At 44.8% G+C, this 24,701-nt stretch overlaps 1 protein-coding gene across 5 annotated transcripts in view; it reads right to left on the reverse strand.

Annotated features, from left to right (window-relative positions):
• The window catches only part of GTF3C3 (general transcription factor IIIC subunit 3), a 343,614-nt gene that overhangs the window by 245,872 nt on the left and 73,041 nt on the right, over positions 1 to 24,701 (reverse strand). For all 5 annotated transcript variants that reach the window (XM_063936927.1, XM_063936928.1, XM_063936925.1 and 2 more), the window contains exons 4-7: positions 22,755 to 22,936; positions 19,407 to 19,530; positions 18,972 to 19,163; positions 10,635 to 10,800 (exon numbers count right to left, since the gene is read on the reverse strand). In XM_063936927.1, coding sequence (XP_063792997.1) covers positions 10,635 to 10,800; positions 18,972 to 19,163; positions 19,407 to 19,530; positions 22,755 to 22,936 — 664 coding nt within the window. The remainder of the gene's footprint in view (positions 1 to 10,634; positions 10,801 to 18,971; positions 19,164 to 19,406; positions 19,531 to 22,754; positions 22,937 to 24,701) is intronic.

A 24,701-nucleotide genomic window follows, 5' to 3' on the forward strand; every position in this document is an offset into this window, starting at 1 on the left:
TCCAGTCTGATTTTAGGTCATCCAACACACCCACCGCACGTCAGTCCTTCCTACCACCTGGGAGGTCCCAGGGAAGGCGCATGTCTGTGGTCTTCCTGGGAGGACTGGGAAGGCTTGGGCGGTTACAGACTCGATTTTGGAGTCCAACCGTCTCAGGGGTCTCTCGGCATGGGTCGGCCGGGTTACGAAGAAGGTCATACTGCAGGCAGCGCTCCAGATGCTTCTAACCGCAATGGGTATTGATCCCTGTTTTCACATATCATTTGAATCGGGGGAATTTCTCAGGCCTTTGTCTTTTCCTGTGCCGAAGCCAGATGGCTCGGCCAGGCCTATTCTGGCCTTAGAATCCTTTCAGTCTGTGATTACTAGTTTGAAGAAGAACGGTGTTTTTTACGCGTCCTTTGTCTTCAGGGATGCCTGTTTACTGATTTCCGTTGGGTTTCCTCTTCGGGCTTTTCTCAGATTCGCATTACAGGATACTCATTTCCACTGTCAGTCCTTTTGGTCTCTCTTCCGCTCCCACACTTTTAGGAAGATCACAGAATGGCTCTTTTTGAAAGGCAGGGAGTGACGTTTGTTCCCTAATTGGACAATCTACTGCTGGAAACCCACTCTGCAGATTAGGTTGCTTCTGAATATCCGGAGGATCCAGGAACTTCTGATTCGACACGTGTCCAACTTATGCTCCTCGTAGACGGTTCTCAACTCGGTCCGTCGGAGGGATTTTTCCTTCCTCGGGACCAGTTACTTTTTTTCTTCAGTCAAGTTGCGACGCGGTGAGTGGTCGCCTACTTTCCCCTCTGAAGTGGAGGACAACAATCTTCATTCCAGGTCAAGCCGCCAGGTCAGACACCCGGGTGAGGGGACATTCCCCGGAGTTTTGTCAGCTGGTCCGCTGTTGGCGGAGATTTCGGATCGACCTCAGGGCGTTCTGACTGACTGTTTAACCCTTTACTACTCTCGGACGTGAGCTCTGGCGGCAGTAGCCGAGGAGGCCCTCACGGCTCCTTGGAGTTTCTGGTTAGTCTATCTTGCCTCCTTTTTCTATTTCTACCTCACTTTCGGTGACACAGGAGGGGAGAATGCGCGCTAGTCCTCCCGGTGACTCCGGTTTGGCCGCGCATGACTTAAAGATCCACCCTGCACCTGTTGTCAGTACAGGAGCCTTGGCTCCTACCTCTGCAGGACTGTCTACTTCAACAGGGTCCTCTTCTTTGTTCAGTCTTACACTGGTTTCGTTTAACGGCGTGACTGTTCACAAGACCTCAGAAGTGAGGAGTTCCCTAGTTCGGTTATGCCTACTGGGCCCCGATTTCGGAAGTCGGTTACCTCTTCTCGCTTTTGACACTTTTGGAAACTTTATGTGGCCTAGTGTGGATGACAAGGGTTTTCCCCTTTTTGTTTTTCATTTAGCCGTCTTCTTTGGTTTCTCCGGGTGGTTTGCTCGGCTGCGCTTCAACTAGGTTGACCTGAATTTTAGGTCTCTGCTCTTTCGGTTTTCTTCCAAAAGAAATTAGCCTGGCGGCCGTAAGTTCAGGCTCTCTTTCAGGGAGTACTCTATTGGCAACTCCCCCTTTCGACTAGGGTTACGGCTGAGCTTCATACTCAGCGGTCGTTTCTTCCAGGGGTGATGTCCGTTATTCCTATAAATCTGACACTTGTGTTTTCGGCCCTCTTTAAATGTTGTCAGGGCTCGCCGACTCTCTCTACAGAGGTCTTCGGCTATTCGACGAATTGTTTTCTTCTTTGTTCTGTACGATGCTCCCGTACTAAATAGCCGGGGTCCCAGCATAAGCTGGGCCGTTGGATACATCTGACCATCAGACAGTCTTATTTGGCGGTTGCTCGAGAGCCTCCGTTTTCCATTTCGGCGCGTTCTGGAGGATCTTCGGGGGCGGCAGCCCACGGTGTTTCCATGAATGCTTTATGTTGCGATGCCGCTTAGTCGGGTCATCATACGTTGATTACGTTTTATGCATTTGACTCTTTTTTGCGGCCTCTGTGTCACAGGTTGGCCGAGCGGTTTTGCAGGACTCTCAGCGCTCTCCCTCCTGTCTTGGGAGCTCTGGGACGTCCCCATTGTATCTGCACTCCAGTGGCCCCTAGTGGATGAAGGAGAAATCAGGATTTTGGTACTTATCGATAAATCCCTTTCTCCGATTCCACAAGGGCCACTGGACGCCCACCCAGCGCTGTTTCCTCCTTCTACAATTATCGGGTTGCATGTCACTGTGTGACTACGCATTTTGTTTCCTATAACCTCTCACTATATTTCCAGGTTTCCTTGGTGTTATCCTGTTTTAGTTGACTTAGCGAACCTCCTCTACTTTGACGTTGGTCTTTTCCAGCTCTCCTCGGGCACAGATTTAACTAGACTGGCTTGGAGGGGGGACATAGTAGGGGAGGAGCTAGTCACATGGTTATAAATTTAAAGTGCCAGCTCCCAGTTACTACCTACTATTTCCCCATTGTATCTGCACTCCAGTGGCCCCTGTGGAATCGGAGAAAGGGATTTATCGGTAAGTACCAAAATCCTGATATTTCTTTCCAAATTTCTCAATGAGAAACTTTTGGCCTAGGGGTGTCGCAAAGAAAATTGTGATACTCTAGGGCACCGTGATTCAAAAAGGTTTGGGAACCGCTGGTATAGCTCAATGTCATGCACAAAACGTTTCTAGTTATGCCACACTAGAATTCTACACATTATCTTGGAAACAGGCTACGCTTTGAAGATTAAGAATGTTTATCTGATTGTTTATTATATTGTGACAAGTGTTAATGACTACCTTGCAAGCTGTTACAGTTATCAGCGGATCTCATATTTGGCAGAGGAAAACAGGGATAAAGTGTTTATGTTTTATGATGTTTTATTACAATTAAGGTATTTTAGATTGTTCCATGCATATACTCATTTCACTTTCCGATTGATACATTATTTACCATTTTAGCAATGCCACCTGTTCTCTGTAAACAAGGCGCTTGGATGCCATCACTGTTGTCTCCAGACAGCATCTGGTGATGCCATAAACTTTAACTGAACGTCCTTTAGCTACAAAAGCAATAGTAGATCTTAGCATCTGTAGACCTACACAATAAACCCAGCTGACCATCTTATCTGTATCCTGCAGAGCTGGATTCCTGACCTGTCTAGCTATAAAAAGTCAAGTGCCTTCTGTTAGATTCAGCATTAACCCTTAAACTACCTGCAGACAGTGGAAATGAGGCAGAGTATTACTACAAGTTGACAATCTTATCTGTATCCTGTGGCTGGATTCCAGTCCTGTCTAGCTATAAAAATGAATGTATCTTCTGTTAGATTCAGCATTAACCCTTAAACTACCTGCAGACAGTGGCAATGATATTACTACAATTTGCCTTATGAGATTTTGCTCTGCTTGTGCTCAGAATATAAACATCTGCATGCATGCCTATGCAGACCAGCACACATTTTGCACATATCAAACCTAACAACCAGAGAGGCAAAACAAAGGTGGAAAAGTGTCCTAGCCATAGTTTGGGTACAAAATCCCAACAGCGGAATCCTGCCAGCCGCAATACCGGCAGCCAGCGCAGTGAGTCCCATCATGGGCTCGCCACGCTTCGGGCCCAGTGGAGAGTTCTCCCTCAGGGTATGGGTCATTAGGTCAACAAGATTTAGGTCGACAGTCATTAGGTAGACATGGAAAAAGGTAGACATGGAAATTTTTTTTTACATTTTTTGTACTTTTTTTGGTGTTGTTTTCTCGCTTCGGGCAAGGTGCCTCCCAATTGTAGTCCACGTGGATCGTAAAGTATGAAAAAGTAAAAAAAATGAAAAAAATTTGAAAAACTCATGTCGACCTAATGACCATGCCAACCTAGTGCATGTCGACCAATAGTGCGACCTAATGACTGTCGACCTAATGACCGGAAGCCCTCCCTCAGGTGGTGGTGTGGACCCACCACCCGAGTGTGAATATCAGGAAGCGGTCGGTATTCCGTCCGCTTGCATTTTACTGGCTTGATCCCGACAGCCAGTACATGAACTACATCCCCATAGTTTAGTAACAGTAAGGTACTCGTGGAGAAAAGCAATTATGTGCATATACACCTAGTGCCACTAAACACTGATTATGACTTGTAACAAATCAGGTGCGTATGTTGCTGAAGTGGAGGCGAATGTATCTCAAGAGGCGTAATGCTCTGCATATGTGTGGAAATACTGTACAATGTGTTTCCACAGTCCTGATTTCCTCTGTTAATGGTTTGGAAGAAAAAAAAAAAGACTTAGCATTTCCAAACATACCCATGCTGCTTTATAACTACAGTAGTTGATTCTATGAACTATGTTTTGTGTAGCGGTGCTATTAACACCAAAAGTCATCACATCACTAACCCCATCGCATATTTTAATTTTTAAAGGCAAAATGTTATATGTTCTGAATAGCTACAACTACAGTAAGCTATACATCACATGGAAATTATGCCCTTCAATTTTAAAATATGCCCATCTCACTGATTAGCTGCTGGGTGCTAGAATGAATACTAACATATCTGCTGTTGGGGGGAGTCCGCTCCTTCACTTTATAGCTTTCATTGGTGGCTTCCTGCTTCTCCCCATTTCCTACTAAACATCTTGACACATCTTCCTGTCAGTGTCACAACCTTCCAAACTATTGAACAGCTAACTGACTCCCGTAAGATCAGGACAGGTTATTTTAACTCCAGTGATAATAGGATTTTAATTACCTACCGGTAAATCCTTTTCTCGTAGTCCGTAAAAGATGCTGGGGTCCACATTAGTACCATGGGTTATAGACAGGTCCACCAGGAGCCACTGGCACTTTAAGAGTTTGAGAGTGTGGGCTGGCTCCTCCCTCTATGCCCCTCCTACCAGACTTAGTCTAGAAAATGTGTCCGAGGAGACGGAGATCTTCGAGAGAAGGATTATACACAGATAGTGGCGAGATTCATACCAGCTCAGACATACAAGGCACATCAAGCTGGCAAGCTTGAAAAACTTTAGCAACAGCTGAAACATTACTTACCAAGTAATAATGCAGCACATAACTAGCAACAAAGTTGTACTGAACCAGATAACAACTGCAGGAAAACTAAGCGCTGGGCGGACGCCCAGCATCATCTACAGACTACGAGAAAAGCATTTACCGGTAGGTAATTAAAATCCTATTTTCTCTTACGTCCTAGAGGATGCTGGGGTCCACATTAGTACCATGGGGATGTACCAAAGCTCCCAGAACGGGAGGGAGAGCGCGGAGGCTTCAGCAAAACTGACTGACTGACTGAACTTCAGATCATCAGAGGCCAAAGTATCGAACTTGTAGACCTTTGCAAACATGTTCAACCCAGACCAAGTTACTACTCAGCAAAGTTGTAATGCTGAGACACCCCGGGCAGCTGCCAAGGAAGACCCCACCTTACAAGTAGAGTGGGCCTTAACAGACTTAGGACACGGCAATCCCGCCGTAGAATACGCATGCTGGATAGTGAACCTGATCCAGCGAGAGATAGTCAGCTTAGAAGCAGGACACCCAATTTTCTTGGGATCATATAGGACAAAGAGAGAGTCCAATTTTCTGTGATGAGCAGTCCTCTACACATAGATCTTCAGAGCCCTTACCACATCTAAGGACTTAGATGAAATTGAGGAGTCAGTAGCAACTACTAGCACCACAATAGGTTAGTTGATATGAAATGCCGACACAACCTTCGGTAGAAACTGCTGACGTGTTCCGGAGCTCAGCTCTATCTTCATGGAAGATCAAGTAGGGGCTCTTACAAGACAAAGCCCCCAACTCCGACACACGTCTAGCAGAAACTAAGGCCAACAAAGTGACAGCCTTCCACGTAAGAAACTTGACCTCTACCTTTGCAGAGGCTCAAACCAGTCAGACTAGAGAAACTAACACCACGTTACAAAGGGAGGCTGGATGTGCAGAACTCCCTTCAAAAAGGTCTGAACCTCAGGGAGGGCAGCCAATTGTTTCTGGAAGAAAATGGATAGGGTCGAAATCTGGACCTTCACAGATCCCAACCTCAGGCCCATATCCACTCCTGCCTGCAGGAAGAGAACCATCCCAGTTGAAACTCCACCGTAGGAAGCCTCTTGGACTCACACCAGGACACTTTTTTTCCAAATACGATGGTAATGCTTAGACGTTACTCCTTTCCTAGCCTGTATCAGGGTAGGAATAAACTTTGTTCGGAATGCCCTTCCGAGCTAGTATCAGGCGTTCAACCTCCATGCCGTCAAACGTAGCCGTGGTAAGTCCTGATAGGCGAACGGCCCCTGCTGCAGCAGGTCCTCTCGAAGAGGAAGGGGCCTCGGCTCTTCTTGTAGTAGATCCAGAAGGTCTGCGTACCAATTCCTTCTCAGCCAATGAGCAATGAGGATCACTTGAACCCTTGTTCTCCACATGAGCTTTAGGATTCTTGGGATGAGTGGGAGTGGTGGAAACACATGGAACACCCACGGAGACACCAGGGCGTCCACTGCCACTGCCTGTGGGTCCCTCAATCAGAAAAAATAACGTCAAAGCTTCTTGTTGAGACGAGAGGCCATCATGTTGGGTTAATCTCCAAAGGTCTGTTATGTCTTTGAACACCTCCGGATGGAGACCCCAGAGATCGTGTCTGCTGAGGAAGTCTGCTTCCCAGTTGTCTACTCCCGGAATGAAGATTGGTGACAGCGCCAACGCATGTTTTTCTGCCCAAAGGAAGATTCTTGTTACCTCCTCCATGGCAGCTCTGCTCTTCATTCCGCCCCATCGGTTTATGTAAGCCACTGTTGTTACGTTGTCCGACTGCACTTGAATGGCCCGATTCCTTAGAAGATGGGCCGCCTGAAGAAGACCGTTGTACGCGGCTCTTAATTCCAGAATGTTGATCGGACGGCCGACTTCCAGAATTGACCACGTTCCTTGGAAGGTCTCCCCTTGAGTGACTGCGCCCTAGCCCCGGAGGCTTGCATCCATGGTTCGAAGGATCCAGTCCTGAATCCCGAACCTGCAGCCTTCCAGAAGGTGAGGTAGTTGGAGCCACCAGAGGAGCGAAATCCTGTCTTTTGGCGACAGATGAATACTCAGGTGCATGTGCAGATGAGATCCTGACCACTTGTCCAGGAGATCCAGTTGGAAGGACCGAGTATGAAACCTTCCGTACTGGAGAGCCTCGTAAGAGGCCACCATCTTTCCCAGAAGGTGAATGCATTGATGAACCGACACCCGGGCTGGCTTCAGGACATCCCGGACCATTGTTTGTATCACAAACGCTTTTTCCAGTGGAAGAAATACCCTCTGTACTTCCGTGCCAAGGATCATCCCCAGAAAGGGGGATGGTTCCAAGTGTGATTTTGGAAGGTTCAGAATCCAACCGTGAACACTGACAAGATCGGTCGTGAGAGCAATGGACCGCAATAGTTTCTCCCTGGACGATGCCTTTATTAGCAGATCGCCCAGATATGGAATGATGTTCACCCCCTGTCTGCAAAGGAGAACCATCATCTCTGCCATCACCTTAGTGAATACCCTCGGTGCCGTTGAGAGGCCGAATGGCAGGGCCAGGAACTGGAAATGACAGTCCAACAAGGCAAAGCGGAGATACGCCTGATGCGGCAGCCAGATCGGAATGTGGAGGTACGCATCCTTGATATCCAGGGATACCAGGAATTCCCCCTCTTCCAGACTTGATATCACCACTCTTAGAGACTCCATTTTGAACTTGAACTCCTTCAGAAAGAGGTTCAGTGACTTTAGGTTCAGAATGGGCCTGACTGAACCATCCGGTTTCAGTACCATGAAAAGGTTCGAATAGTAACCCTTGTTGTGCATATGAGGTGGTACGGGCACAATTACTTGTGACTCCACCAACTTAGGGACGGCGGCTTGTAGGACCATCCTGTCTGCCAGCTGAGCTGGTAAACCTGATTTGAAAAATCGTTGAGGTGGGAGATTTTGAAACTCCAGCCTGTACCCCTTGGACACAATATCTTGCACCCAAGGATCCAGGCCGAATGACACCCAGAAGTGACTGAACTGCCTGAGTCTCGCTCCCACCGGCCCCACCTTCGGGACCAGCAGTCCACAGTCATACAGAGGACTTTGGTGTACCTGAAATAGGTTTCTGTTTCTGGGAACCTGCCGTAGCGGGTCTCTTGGACTTGGGCCTACCTCCCCGAAAAAAGGTGTTGGACGGCCTGGCCTTTCTGGGCTTCGTAGTCCGAAAAGGGCTGTGATGTAGGTGAAAAAAATGGTTTCTTCGAAGCAGCTGAGGGAAGAAAGGGAGACTTACCCGCTGTATCCGTGGAAATCCACGCATCTAGCGCTTCCCCAAAGAGAGCATGACCTGTATACGGTAGGGACTCCACACTTTCTTGGATTCTGTGTCGGCAGACCATTGACGTAGCCACAGTCCTCGCCGCGCTGAGACCAACATGGAAGAAATTCCTGCAGCCATGGAACCCAGATCTTTCATGGATTCCACCAGAAATCCAGCTGAATCCTGAATGTTGCGCAAAAATAAGCCAACATCATCCTTATCCATAGTATCCAAATCTTCAAGTAAGGTGCCAGACCACTTTACTATAGCTTTGGAAACGAAGCACTGGCCATAGTGGGACGCGGTATAGCCCCTGAAGCCGTGTACATGGATTTGAACGTATTATCAATCTTACGATCAGCCGGCCCTTTTTAAGGCGGTAGATCCCGAAACTGGCAACACCACCTTTTTTGAAAGTCTGGATACTGACGCGTCAACAATAGGTGGGTTTTCCCATTTTTTCCTATCCTCAACAGGGAAAGGAAATGCCACCTGAACCCTCTTAGGGATCTGGAATTTTTCTCAGGGTTTTCCCAAGCCTTTTCAAAAATAGCATTTAATTCTTTTGACGCAGGGAAGGTTAGCGAGGCTTTCATATTCTCAGCGAAGTAAGCCTCCTCAGCCTGCTCGGGTGGTGTATCATTAATATTCAACACATCCCCAATAGCCTCCATAATCAACTGCACCCCTTTAGCAAGAGATGCTGTCCCCTGTACCCCATCATCACCGTCAGAATCTGTATCGGTGTCATCCTGCATAATTTGTGCTAAAGAATGCTTATGGGAGTACAAGGCAGGGGGACCTGAGGTACCAGAACTGGGCCAGACTGCCATATTCTGCAGCACCTGGGTAGCAGATTCATTTTGTGCAACCCTCTGTGAAATCTGAGAAATCATATTTTTAATAGAGAATAACCATTCCGGCTCCCTTGCTGGAATCTGTGCTAAATCAGTGCAATCCTGATTACATGGAATGGGATCATCTTGAGAGGACAAATCGTCTGCAGCATATGACACAGAGTCCCTGGACATTGCTACTGGTGACCACAAACACTCCACACACAGGGGATACAGACAGAGTTTCTCCCAAAGAATGGCAAGAGAGACACAGAGATTGGAGCCATCCCACATACAGCGCTTTTATACATATAAGGGAGACCCCTTATGAGCGCTGACTGTGCACCTTAATAGGTTACACAGCCGTTTTGCAGCCTCCCCACCCCCTTCTACAACCCCCTGGTACCGTGAGATAGCTGGAGATTGCTGTGCAGGGACTTGCTTCTTTTCTGGACAGCGATGTACAGACAGGAAAATGGCGTTGAACGCTGCTGGGTCCACTCTGAGGAGAAACTCCGCCCCAAAATGGCTCTGTCTTCCCGCTCTTCATAGGATTATACTGGCCTGAGGATTGATGCTGGCTGAGATCCGAGGACCCCGACAGGCTGAGTGACCAGTGTAGGGTGCAGGCGCTGGCTCAGGGCGCCCCTCACAGTGCCGCACAATGTACTGCTGAGCCTCCCAGAGTGTCTCACTCGCCACAATCTTCAGCTCTGCAAGGGGGTGGCGGCATGCTGCTGGGGTGAGCGATCCCCTGTGGCGGGGAATGATCTATCCCCTCTGGAGCTCAGTGTCCAGTCAGTGGAGTCAGTGGCTCAGACCCCGCAGGGTGGACACTGCTCCCCTCCTAAGTCCCTCGCTGCAGGGAGGCTGTTGCCAACAGCCTCCCTGTAAAACAATAAACTCTAAAAAAATAACTTTCACTAAGGAAACTCTGGAGAGCTCCCCTAGCTGTGACCGGCTCCTCCGGGCACATTTTCTAAACTGAGTCTGGTAGGAGGGGCATAGAGGGAGGAGCCAGTCCACACTCTCAAACTCTTAAAGTGCCAATGGCTCCTGGTGGACCTGTCTATACCCCATGATACTAATGTGGACCCCAGCATCCTCTAGGACGTAAGAGAAAATAATAATTTTTAACCAAACTGTCAAGTAATGGCTCCTCAGTTCTTATATCTAAATGGAAAACTATAACGTCTGGCAAGGTAATTAGCGCAGAAAACCTAGAGCATGGGTCTTCAACCTGTGGCCCTCCAGCTGCGGTGGCACTACACATCCCAGCATGCCAAGCCACAGTTTTTCTATTAAGGCATGCTAAAACTGAGGCAGGGCATGCTGGGATGTGTAGTTCTACAGCAGCTGGAGGGCCACAGGTTGAAGACCCATGGCCTAGGAGGTACAAAACCAATTATGTGGTGGATTCCAGCCAGGTTAATGCCCCATGTCCACTTTGTGCAGCCATGTCATGCACATAAAATAACTTACTTGGCCATATCTCTTGCTAGCTGCATGAAGCGATCCCCGTCAGCAGGAGACAACAGATTTAGGATACGACGATATCCATCCATTGCCAGTTTATGTTCTCCCACCTGCTCATATAAGCTTGACCTTTCCCACAAGTAACGGACATTTGTAGGATTATATTTTAGTGCTGAAAAACATGAAAGACAAGTATTCTTTTTCTGCATAGATTCATTTATACTAAAATTTGGAAATAATATAATAATTGCCTGGTAGGTCCTTGAAAAATGGAAATACACATAGTGAAAGCAAATCTCTTAATGAAAATAATATTTACAGCTTTGCCCGCTTACACAGCTCAAGTGTACAAAGTCTGCAGTGTGGGTTTTTTTTCTTCACAATCCACATAAGCAAAACAAAATGAAAAAACAAAAAACACAATACAAGAGAATATACATAAAGGTTTGTAGATGAAAGTTAAATAGGTTTTGATTGAAACCCCTTCACATGCTACTGATCTAAGTTGTTCTGTGCTAAACTTCTGACTTGGTGTCATTTAGGAACATCTCAGGCGACATTTGTACTGTATTAGTTTTCGCTTCATTGAAAACACCTCCGCTTCGCTACCTCTTTCAGTTGGAGTACCGCAAGGCTCGGTCTTAGGTCCTCTGCTTTTCTCAATCAATACCTCATCTCTTGGTAAACTAATCAGCTCTTTTGTATTTCAGTATCATCTGTATGCAGATGATACTCAAATCTACCTATCCTACCCAGATTTGCCAACATCTGTATTGGTGAGGGTCACTGAATGCCTTTCTGCTGTTTCATCTTGGATGTCATCTCGCCACCTCAAACTTAATATTTCCAAAACAGAGCTACTTATATTTCTACCGGCCAATAGTAGTTACCAACCTGATATCTCTATCACTGTTGAGAACTCAACAATCAATCCTACCCCACAAGCTCGCTGCCTAGGTGGGTGGCATACTTGACTCAGAACTGTCCTTTGCTCCCCACATTCAATCTGTCTCAAAATCATGTTGCATGCCTCTAAAAAACATCCAAAATACAGCCATAACGTACACAAGACACTGCAAAAACTGTAATCCATGCTCTCATTATCTCCTGCATTAATTATTGCAATAGTGTTCATACTGGTCTTACTGAAGAGAGACTCTCATCACTACAATTCATTCTGAATGCAGCTGCGGATCCACTCTGCCAGTCCCTCCACTGGTTACCTGAATTCTACCATATTCAATATAAAATACTTTTACTCAAATACACAAGGCCATTAACCAAACTACACCAACGTACATCTCTTCACTCATCTCAAAATATCTCCCAACCTGACCTCTTTGTTCTTCACAAGATCTATGTCTCTCATCCACATTCATTATTCGCTCCAATTCACGATTGCAGGACTTTCTTTGGGCTGCACCCACTCTGTGGTATACTCTCCCACCCATAATAAGATTCTCCTCTAGTCTCCAAACCTTCAAGTATTCCCTGAAAACTCACCTCTTCAGGAAAACTTAACAAACTCCGGAACTGCCCACATAACCTGCATAAACTTTCCTATCCCCACCGTACAGTCCACGCATATCTTCACATATTTTCTCTTTCTTCACCCTCCAATCCTCCTGACCCCAGGCCAACAGGAGGCTGACAGAAGGTCAAGCTGGGGATACACTGCTCTGCTGATCGAGAGCGTTAAGCCAATCAGCAGAGTGATCTTAAAAGTGTCTACCCAGCTTAATCCTACAAATGTCTACACTTAAATTACTAAGTATACAATTACAATAGCTTTTAATTTTTTTTATTTTCTTAGCATTTGCTTACAGAATCTGGCATTTTGAAGGTACAATGCAGAAATATACATTATGGTAAGAACTTACCATTGATAACGGTATTTCTCCTAAGTCCACAGGATCCACAGGATAACATTGGGATATGATGAAGCGACAGCGGATTTGCACCAATTGGTCAAAGCTTTTCGGCCTCCCAGCGTGCAACAGGCCCGTCCATATATCCCCGTTTCCTGGTTCAGACAAATCAGTTGTTTTCCCAAAGCATAAGGCTGTAGCATCATAGATAGCCCTAATCAGGCGAGAAGAACACACATGCACACCCTTCCATACAAGAAGGAAGAGGTTAGTGAGTAAAAGGATCCTGAAATCAGGTGCGTCAGGGTGGGATCCCTGTGGACTTAGGAGAAATACCGTTATCAACGGTAAGTACTTACCATAACGTATATTTCTCTGGCAGGGTCAACAGGTTATCCACAGGATAACATTGGGATTTCGCAAGGAAATTTAGTGGTGGGGACGCTCCTGAATGGACAGGAGAATCCTTCGCCCGAATTCAGTGTCCTGAGAGGCAAAGGTATCTACGGCATAATGTCTAATGAATGTGTTAATGGAAGACCATGTGGCTGCCTTACATATCTGTTCTGCTGAAGCACCATGTTGTACTGCCCATGATGGACCAACCTTACGAGTAGAGTGAGCAGAGACATTAGCCGGATCAGGGAGATTAGCATGAGAACATGCTTCTGAAAGAGTCATCCGAAGCCACCTCACCAGTGTCTGCTTATCAGCAGGCCATCCTCTCTTGCGAAATCCGTAGAGAATGAAGGGAGAATCGGTCTTTCTGATGGCACTGGTACGATCCACGTAGATCCTTAAGGCACAGACTACATCCAGCGATGCATCTACCGCAGAAAGTCCCGGTTCCTGGAAAGCCGGGACTACAATTTCTTTGTTAAGGTGAAATTTAGACACCTCCTTGGGAAGATACCCAGACTTAGTTCTGAGAACCGCTCTATCTGGATAAAAGAGCAGAAATGGAGGACGACATAACAATGCCCCTAAACCTGACACTCTTTTAGCGGACGCCATGGCCTGTAAAAAGAGAACTTTAGCTGTCAACCATTTAAGATCCACTTTATTAAGTGGTTCAAATCGGGCAACTTGAAGGGCCTTTAGAACTAGACTTAAGTCCTAAGGCACTGTAGGAGGAACAAAAGGAGGTTGAATGCGCAGCATTCCCTGAAAATAAGTATGCACATCCTGTAAACTGGCAATTTTCTTTTGGAACCATACAGTCAATGCTGACACTTGCACTCTCAAGGAAGCCACCTTCAAACCTTTATCCATTCCTGCCTGAAGGAATGCTAAGACCCTGGAAACTCTGAAGGACCTAGGGTCCATTTTCCGTTCACTGCACCAATGAATATAGGTTTGCCATATTCGGTGATAAATTTGAGCTGACGAAGGTTTCCTCGCTCTGAGCATAGTTTGAATTACCTGTTGTGAGAATACTCTTGACTTCAGGATAGAGGTCTCAAGAGCCACGCCGTCAAAGACAGTCGATCCAGATGTTTGTGACAACAAGGACAGTAGATCTGGATGTTGAGGGAGCAGGAATGAAGCATCCATCGACATTCTCTGCAGATCTGTGTACCAATGTCATCTGGGCCAAGCTGGAGCTATTCGTATCACGGCACCCTTTCTTTGCTTTATCTTTCTCACCACCCTGGTAATAAGGTGATTGGAGAAAACACATAGGCCAGATGAAAGTCCCATCTCACCGACAGGGCATCCACAAAGATCACTCTGGGATCCTTTGTTCTTGACCCGTATGCGAGAACTGTATTGTCCTGACGGGACGCCATGAGATCTATCTCTGGCAGCCCCCACTTGTTGACTAGGGTCTGGAAGACCTTCAGGTGTAGAGCCCATTCGCTTGCCTGAATGGCGTGTCGACTGAGAAAATCCGCTTCCCAGTTTAGGACTCCCGGAACAAACACTATGGACAAGGCTGGATGATGAAGTTCTGCCCACGTTAGTGTGTGACTTACCTCCTTCATAGCTTTTTGGCTGCGAGTTCCTCCCTGATGGTTGCGGTACGCTGCTGCCGTTGCATTGTCCGAGCATATCTGAACTGGTTTTCCCCGAAAGATGTCCTTTGCCTGAATCAGTGTCATGTATATGGCCCGAAGTTCCAATATATTTATTGGCAGGCAACCTTCTTCCTTGGTCCATTGCCCCTGGAAACAAAACCTTCCTGACACTGCTCCCCAGCCCTGGAGACTGGCATCTGTTTGGATATCTTGTTCAGAGGTAAAAATACTCTTTGAAGGTTTGAATCCAGTACAGCCCCCAAGTGAGTCATCCGCTGAGACAATTTCGCCCAATTTATGAGCCACCCGTGCTTCTGCAGACACATTATTGTCTGTTGCAGATGACACAGGAGCAATTCCTGAGACTGTGCCAGGATTAAAAGATCGTTGAGGTATGGAAAAATTCTTAACCCCTGCTGGCGGAGATAAGCTGCCATTACCACCATCATTTTGGTAAATACTCTGGGGGCTGTGGCTAACCCAAAAGGTAGGGCCTGGAACTGAAAATGCTGTTGGAGGATAGCGAACCTGAGATAGCACTGATGGGACAGTGCTATAGGAACATATAGGTAAGCATCCTAGATATCCAGGGATACCATATAATCCCCTGGCTCCAATGATGGAACGTAAAGTCTCCACATGAAACAGAGGTACCCAAATGTACTTGTTCAGCACTTCGAGATTGAGTATGGGACAGAATGACCCATTTGGCTTCTGAACTAGAAACAGGTTGGAGTAAAAACCCTGTCCTCGTTGTGCAGGAGGAACTGGAATGATTACCCCTGACTGAAGCAATTTCTGAACTGCCTCTTGCAAAGCCCTGGCCTTTGTCTCTACCCGAGATGGGCTGGTACAAAAAGACCTTCAAGGAGGGTGTTTCTTGAAGGCAAATGCCTAACCGAGAGATACTGCTTCCTGCACCCAGGCATCTGTTGTAGACTGCTGCCAGATCTGAGCAAACTGAAGAAGCCGGCTCCCCCACCCTGGAATCCCCCAGGTGGAGGCCCGCACCATCAGGCTGATGGCTTATTTTCTGTTTTACCAACCGGTCCTCTGGTATCCCAATGCTTTTTAGTCTTACCAGACTTCTTGTATTGGGGCTGGCTGTTTGCCATCACTTTTCTCTTTAGCTTTTCCTTGAGACGGAAAGGGCCGAAAAGCCGGAATTTTAGGTATGAATTTATATGTGGAAGGAAACTTTACTTTCTTGGAGTCTGCTTCTCACTCCAAAATATCTATCAATTCTTTACCAAAAAGAATATCTCCAGAGAAATGTAGAGACTCCAAAAACCTTTTTGGATTCTTAATCAGCTTTAAATGAACATAGACAAACTGATCTGCGAAGCGGCTACTGTTGAAGCTGATGCCCTGGAGGCAATTGTACCTATATCCAATGCTGCTTCTTCCAAGAACATTGCAACCTGTTTTATATGTGCCATATGGGATTTTTGCTCTCTAGATGCCATTGAAAGATCTCCTTCCAATGCATCAGCCCAGGCAGCCACTGCTTTTGCCATCCAAGCTGAAGCCATGGCTGGTCTTATGACTGCCCCAGACTGGGAAAAATGTTTTTTAAAATAACCATCCACTCCCCTATCCGTGCCATAATTTAATGATGTTGAAGGCAGAGGTAATGTAGATTTTCGCACTAATCCAATAACATGCGTAGTTACTTTGGGGTCCACCTCCCTCTTTAAACAATCCCCAGCTGGAAGAGGATAATTGGAATTCTATTTCCTAGGAACTCTAAACTTTTTACTGGGCGTAGCCCAAGACTCTTCCATGATTTCCGTCAGCTGATCTGACCCAGGAAACTCAGTCTTAACTGTTTTGGGACGTTTAAACACAGGTGCCTTGGATTTTAACACAGGCTCTGCTGATTCTTCTAAGGACAGAATGGCTCTCATTGCCTTAATTGACTCAGCTATGTCCACTGAGCGGAGGTCTACCTCCTCCTCTTCGTATGCAGAACCAGAGCTTAATGAGCCTTGCACACAAACCATCCTGAACCAGATCCTGAGAGGTTAACCCAGCTTTGCAAGACAAACATGATATGAGTGTTGATGTTGCTTTGAGTGTATCTTCCTCACCTTTGCCACTCTTAAACATGATAATCAACACAGCGTACTACACAAATTGTGACTGTAATCACTTTAAGACTCTTTAAAGTGACATACAATCTGACCCTACCATGCTATACACCAGCATTGATGATCAGAATAGACAGTAAAAAACTGACAGAATTATAGTAAAGTCAGCAATCACACTAGCAGTCAGTCACATGTTATACATTAGTATAATAAGCAATATCAGCACATCATCAACTACAGATACATTTCAAGTACGTAGGAGAAACATATTACTGCATTACTTTATAAAAGTTTTAACCGTATTCAGATGCATAGCGAAAGAAACCACAGTAATATTATCAGACTCATATGCATCATGCACCTATCCAACTATTCGTACTCAAAAGGTAGATAGAGACTTAGTGCTGTATAACCCTTACTCAGTAGAGCAGGCATTCCCAACCGCGGTCCTCAAGGCACACCAACAGTGCAGGTTTTAGTGATATCCAGGCTGCAGCACAGATGGTTAAATCAAAATAACTGAAGTGCTAATTAAGTCACCTGTGCTCAAGCCTGGATATCACTAAAACCTGCACTGTTAGTGTGCCTTGAGGACCGTGGTTGGGAATGCCTGCAGTAGAGTGTGATACAGGGAGACTTACCCCGCTTCCAGGATCGATCAATACGTCTGCAAATGCTGAGTGGATCTAGACGCTATTAGTGTACACCACTGCTCCGTGAACTTATAGTGAACACAGACACCCAAGTGAACACTGACGCACCAGTCACACAGCAGCCTATGCTGCGTCTGGGTCCCTTAGTACACAGCGTCTCAGATGGAAGCAGGAAAACAGTTCATGGTGGGAGACTCGGAGGATACTGGTCATGAACCGGGGTGAGGCACGACCAGGAGAGCATCTGACTCCCCACTGCTAACATCAACCCTAGGGATCGCGGCCTCATACTACTCCTGGAGCCTATGATACCTAAGGGCTAGCGCTGGTGCACCCAAGGTGGCAGCCGCGTCAGCGACTGTTTGGTACTCTCCTCCCAAAGCAGTGCGGCTGTGTCCTCTAGGCGGAACAGATGCCTTACCTTCTCCCCGTGCTCCGGCCACAGCCTGGTAACGTCTGCTGGACCTGCTAGTAAATCAGACACAGACGCACGCCAATACAGCACTGTACTCGTGGGTAAGCGTAGTCGCGGCCCGGCGGAGAGTTGTTGGAGCGAATCTTTCTATGGAACATATAAGACGCTTTTTAGAAAGATCACTCAACAAAATAGTAAGATATAAAAATAAAATAAGAAGGCTTATGGCTGCTAAAAACAAGCAGCCCATTTGACCATGGTCCAGCTCCCGCCGCACCAAACAAAAAACTGATTTATCTGAGCCAGGAGGCGGGGATATATGGACGGGCCCGTTGCATGCTGGGAGGCCGAAAACCTTTGACCAGTTGGTGCAAATCCGCTGTCGCTTCATCATATCCCAATGTTATCCTGTGGATAATCTGTGGACCCTGCCGCAGAAAACACTGTACCAAAGATGTCCAGCAAAACAAACTCTACAACCATACAAACAGCAGGTCTGAGTTTAATAATATCAGTAAACTGTATTGACAGGTCTTCAAAGCTTAGGTAACACAAGTAAAACTAGGTACATTTTATGCAATAATTGGGCCGATCGGATGATTTTCAGCTGCCTGGTCCAATAAGTGTGTAAGAAGCACCAAGGGCCAATTATTGTTCCAAAAGCTGTTGGATCAGATGATTGGATCTGACCTTATAAATAACGAGCCAACATTGTGCACATTTCGTAGTGTGTATGACCTTCCAATTATTAGTTCAACATTTCTACTGATAGTTCATTACAAGAAGTCACCATTGTGATGGCCTTAGGACAGACAGCCATTCAGATTGGAACGATAGAAGATTGGTGTGTGCAGATAAAATCTGATTGTTTTATTCATTCTGAAAATCGTAACGGCCGAATCGTGAGTGAAATCATCCAGGTGAATACCTATCTTAAATCAGATCAGTTTTTCTAAAGATGGCCACACACAAACTATTTTCAAGGCAATCTGAAAAAGGTGCAATAACTTGAAAGTTGCAAAACATCATCTATTAACTCCATACACTGAGAGATTCAACGTCACGATGTAAAGTACACTGGTATTATTGAAATTAAATCTGCAGAACGATGGTCAGACAGATGGAACATGCATCAAGGATTAAATCAAAAGATCACAATCGTTTCTGCAAGTTTTTGAGTGTTGGTAGATTATCTTTCAGATACATTCACTGAATGACAATCATTCAAAAAAATCGTTAGTCTGCTGGATTGCCTGGAAATCTCTCCAGTGTATGACCAGCTTTAGAATGTTAAAATACCTTTAGCATAGCAAAATATGGCCTGCTTGATGTTGTCTTGTTCTAAAGACATCTCGGCTAGTCGGACCCACTCTTCGGTGTCACTGGGGTTCAGATGAGCAGCAATCAGCTCAAACTGCAGCGATTTTTCCATGTCCCCTTGGTCCTCATATATCATGGCGAGCGTTGAGAAAGGTTCATATGCCAGAGGAGCTGTTACAATGAAAACAGAAAGCTATGACAGGCGATGTATTAAATATAGATGGCAGTACTGTTATAGAATTAAAATTGCAATTTGGACCCTGTTTAAGTAGTATATATAATAAAGTGTAACCTCAGCTACTTCCACAATTATGCGGTAACAAAATATGCGGATTGTACGCTTCTGATCTACTTCCTGGGTTTGGGAACAAACACATGGATTTAAAACTTCAAACTTATGACATGACCGCATACCTTGTCTAATGATTTCCATACACATTATTATGGCTTCCTCTCCCTCTCCTCGGGCAAACCGAATGTTAGCCTCACCCATGAGCCCCCGGAGGGCTCTAGGAAGCTTACTGCGAGGTCTTTTTGCCTAACCAAGAAAGTCAAAGTAAACATTAATCAACGAGCCTACAATTTCATAAAGAAATGTTTTAACAAAAATATTATGATTAAAGAAAAAGTGTACATATATTTTTTTCAGATAATTTACTATTTTGCTGTACTGTCGACTCCCTTTCTAAATGAGTGCTTTACAGCATTAGAACAGCCAGTCAGTGGAACATGGACAAAATATTATTTATAACGTGTCAACTCTTTAGAGAGATGTTTGGATAAACTGGATTTTATATTTATTAATAATAATAACAATAATGATAATAATAATAATGATAATAATGTTATTTATATAGCACTTTTCTCCCCACAGAACTCAAGGTTGGGGCATACTTGCCTACCTGACCCTCTCCATGAGGGAGAAAATGCTCTGTTCCTGTACTTTCCTGGTAATGTATGATTGCCATCACCTGTGGTGAAACACCTTTCTTATCAATTATCTAGCTCACCACAGGTGATGGCAATCATACATTACCAGGAAAGTCCAGGAACAGAGCATTTTCTCCCTCATGGAGAGGGTCAGGTAGGCAAGTATGGGTTGGGGTGCTGTTACATGCACTCATTTTTTGGCCAATAAAAACGGGCAGGAGTTTTGATCGATGGTCATTATAGAGCTATTCAATTATAGCTCATTTTATTAGCCAAAAAATGTCCCATTTTCGGGCGATAACACATGGGATCTGGGATAAGTATCCAGCCCATGTGTTATCACGGAAAAACATGGCTCTAATCATGGATTATGCTTTATGTGCATCAGATAATCTCCAGTAAGTGCCAGCATCGGGTTATGGGGGTCATTCCGAGTTGTTCGCTCGTTATTTTTTTCTCGCAACGGAGCGATTACTCGCTAATGCGCATGCGCAATGTCCGCAGTGCGACTGTGCCAAGTAAATTTGCTATGCAGTTAGGTATTTTACTCACAGCATTACGAGGTTTTTTCTTCGTTCTGGAGATCGGAGTGTGATTGACAGGAAGTGGGTGTTCTGGGCGGAAACTGGCCGTTTTATGGGTGTGTGTGAAAAAACGCTACCGTTTCTGGGAAAAACGCGGGAGTGGCTGGAGAAACGGAGGAGTGTCTGGGCGAACGCTGGGTGTGTTTGTGACGTCAAACCAGGAACGAAACTGACTGAACTGATCGCAGATGCAGAGTAAGTCTGGAGCTACTCAGAAACTGCTAAGAAGTGTCTATTCGCAATTCTGCTAATCTTTCGTTCGCAATTTTGATAAGCTAAGATTCACTCCCAGTAGGCGGCGGCTTAGCATGTGCAAAGCTGCTAAAAGCAGCTTGCGAGCGAACAACTCGGAATGACCCCCAATAATTGGACAGCCCCCGGTGAATCCATAACTGGATATCCCCCAAAGTGCTTTAAATTTGCATTTTAAAAAAAAATACACAAGATACAAAATAAGCCAATCAGAAAAGAAAACTAAGCATTTGGGTTGTATTTTTTTTTTTTTTTTTAACTAAAGGGACATTTGTGAAATACTGAGTAAACAGGTAAATTGAGTATGGTAATGCTGGAAGAGGTCAGAATCTCCTAAATCCCGTTTCTAGTATTACCATGCGGAACTGTTCTTCAGTCTGGAGGAAATTTGCCCACCGTAAGTTTCTAGTGACGGCAAACTTATTTAAATGTGCATTTACTACCTACATACATTGTAGGCATGAGACACGAGGGAAGGGGAGGAGGATCCCTATGATGTGTTTAGAAGATATGCTTTTATTCATGTTTTTTATGTGAGTGCATACTGCATTACTTTATATCTACTTGTGCTATAGTGTTGCACTAGTGTTTCTTTTCTTTCTTTTATGTACACACTGGAGAGATCCTTCAATCATTACAAAAGCTAAGAAAGGGGGATTCTACATTTATTTTGTTACACCTAGGCAAATGGAGAGCTAATTAGGAGAAAAACCCTGCGGGGAAAATATTTTATCTTGAGTGGAAGGCTGAAGGGATACAAACATCAAAACATTTATTTGATTTGCCTGGGAGTTGTCATTTAGCACAATTTCTCTTTTTGTGATTTTATTTAATGCATGGATTTGTAAGAGTCAGTGAATCAGTGAATGCGCCACTGTAGAACATTCAACTTTTGATTAAGATTATGACACAGGCATAACAACTGCAAGACACACAGTGGTGGATTTCCTGCTAGGCGGCAAATTGAGGTGTGGGTGGTGGAGGGATTGAGGTTGGCTCTGCCTTGGCTTTCCGGAGGCATCAGGATGAAACAAGGCATAAAGACGACAGTGCCGATAGTGACATTATGTGAATGTGACAGACAGCCTGCTGCTACCCGTTACTCACTGTGAACAGTCCGAGGTGCTCTTCAAAATTCTAGTTTGTCTGAGAGGCATCTGTGAATTCTATGAGGAAGATCTAGCTTACAGGCAAGTACGGTATAACATTAAATTTACACAGAGCTCAAAGTATATTTTGCACATATTTTTTCCAGTTACCTACATTCATAAATGGCACTGAGATTTCTTTATTTCTAAATTACTTTTTTTATTTTTAGATTTTAACTAGTCAGCCAATAGCTTGAGTCCTTTATGTAAATATCCTATAGTAGAGCAGTGAGAATATCTTCACGTGCTGCTACAGCCATCTTTGGTAACTGCCACCTGCAGGAGCTTAGGTGCCTGGGCTCATTGTATTTCTACCCACTGTGACTGGTATATTTACCAATATTTAGATAAAACATAATATTCAGCTGATGTTTAGCAGCAAGAAACTGGCTGAAAATTATGGTTTCAAATCAAATTCAATAATGCATTTAACTTTTAGCTTTAAGTCTGTCCTGTCTGGCGCTTTTTGGTAGGGAGTTTTCTTGGCCTAATCCAGTGGTTCTGAAACTGTGTGCCTAGGCACCCTGGGGTGCTTCAGGACACTTGCAGGGGTGCCCTGGATTGGTGGTCCAGGACCAATTTAAATTATGTCTGGTCAATGTAATAGGCAAACCTAGTCCTGGTGGCTGCCAATCATAAATATGTGGACAGACAGAAGCAAATCATGTCCCTCACCACACAATTGAACCTAAGGATGACATATGAACACAATTTACTTCATTTAATATTTATTTCTAAATTTCTCAATAAGAAACTTAAGGCTATGGGTGCCGTGAAATACATTCTAATACTCTAGGGCGCCATAATTCAAAAAAGTTTGGGAACCACTGGCCTAATCTATAAAATACCTTCATCATCTTTTTGTTTTCTCTATTAATTTCCATTTCCAAGGCGAAGACATCCCCAGCAGATGGTTGCTGACCGGTATCATCTCCATCCTCCTCTTCATCTTCTTCCTCGCCATCATCCTCTCCAAGCATTGATGCAAATGCGCGTTGAACAGACTTGCTGACACCATCTGCTGTTTCCTCTGTGAAAATAATCATAAAGAAACATATACTTCAGGAGCAAATTATGTCTTAAGAGACAATAATATGATATGTTTAATTGGATTTATCTTGCATAACTTGCTTGACACAAGTTAAATTCAGTTACGGACTTTTAGGGAAGATACAGGAGGACAGCTCATGGGGACAGGGCAGTACTTTGTACCATTAGGGCTAGCCACCGTCACAGCATAATGACACAACTGATGTTCTATGAAGAAGGGACAGCTCCAAAATAATGTGATGCTCATAGAATCGGGTCATATTGGCACTGCCCACTCCCTTATGGACCCTCAAACCATGGTAATAGGCTCTTTACTCTGCCCCTCAGTAGGAATGAAAACCTATATTTAAACCACATTTATTTAAACTGACAAGTGCACAATCCAAACAGATCAGTTCTACTATCTTTACTGATGAGGATTTGCATGGCACCCTAGCGCTGAATTCAATTAGCTACAACACACCAACCACTTACACACACTGTTTAATTCCCCATAGTGGACAGTGAAAGCATCAAGTAAGTGCATGATTCTATGGTGGCGGATGGTGCACAAAGGTTCAGTGTCTCACTAGCCTAAATAAGGTACAACAAGCTGGCTCTCTCTTTACAGAGCTCACTAGCCTAAATAAGGTACAACAAGCTGGCTCTCTCTTTATAGAGCTCACTAGCCTAAATAAGGTACAACAAGCTGGCTCTCTCTTTACAGAGCTCACTAGCCTAAATAAGGTACAACAAGCTGGCTCTCTCTTTATAGAGCTCACTAGCCTAAATAAGGTACAACAAGCTGGCTCTCTCTTTATAGAGCTCACTAGCCTAAATAAGGTACAACAAGCTGGCTCTCTCTTTACAGAGCTCACTAGCCTAAATAAGGTACAACAAGCTGGCTCTCTCTTTACAGAGCTCACTAGCCTAAATAAGGTACAACAAGCTGTCTCTCTCTTTATAGAGCTCACTAGCCTAAATAAGGTACAACAAGCTGGCTCTCTCTTTATAGAGCTCACTAGCCTAAATAAGGTACAACAAGCTGGCTCTCTCTTTATAGAGCTCACTAGCCTAAATAAAGTACAACAAGCTGGCTCTCTCTTTATAGAGCTCACTAGCCTAAATAAGGTACAACAAGCTGTCTCTCTCTTTATAGAGCTCACTAGCCTAAATAAGGTACAACAAGCTGGCTCTCTCTTTATAGAGCTCACTAGCCTAAATAAGGTACAACAAGCTGGCTCTCTCTTTAAAGAGCTCACTAGCCTAAATAAGGTACAACAAGCTGGCTCTCTCTTTACAGAGCTCACTAGCCTAAATAAGGTACAACAAGCTGTCTCTCTCTTTATAGAGCTCACTAGCCTAAATAAGGTACAACAAGCTGGCTCTCTCTTTATAGAGCTCACTAGCCTAAATAAGGTACAACAAGCTGGCTCTCTCTTTATAGAGCTCACTAGCCTAAATAAGGTACAACAAGCTGTCTCTCTCTTTATAGAGCTCACTAGCCTAAATAAGGTACAACAAGCTGTCTCTCTCTTTATAGAGCTCACTAGCCTAAATAAGGTACAACAAGCTGGCTCTCTCTTTATAGAGCTCACTAGCCTAAATAAGGTACAACAAGCTGGCTCTCTCTTTATAGAGCTCACTAGCCTAAAAAAGGTACAACAAGCTGGCTCTCTCTTTATAGAGCAGATCCAGAAGAGGTAAAAAAGGAAATAATTCCCCACTCCTCAACACATAAAATACCATAATTAAAAAAAAAAAAA

The sequence above is a fragment of the Pseudophryne corroboree genome, chromosome 8, assembly GCF_028390025.1.
Source record: "Pseudophryne corroboree isolate aPseCor3 chromosome 8, aPseCor3.hap2, whole genome shotgun sequence".
NCBI classification, from domain to species: Eukaryota; Metazoa; Chordata; class Amphibia; order Anura; family Myobatrachidae; genus Pseudophryne; species Pseudophryne corroboree.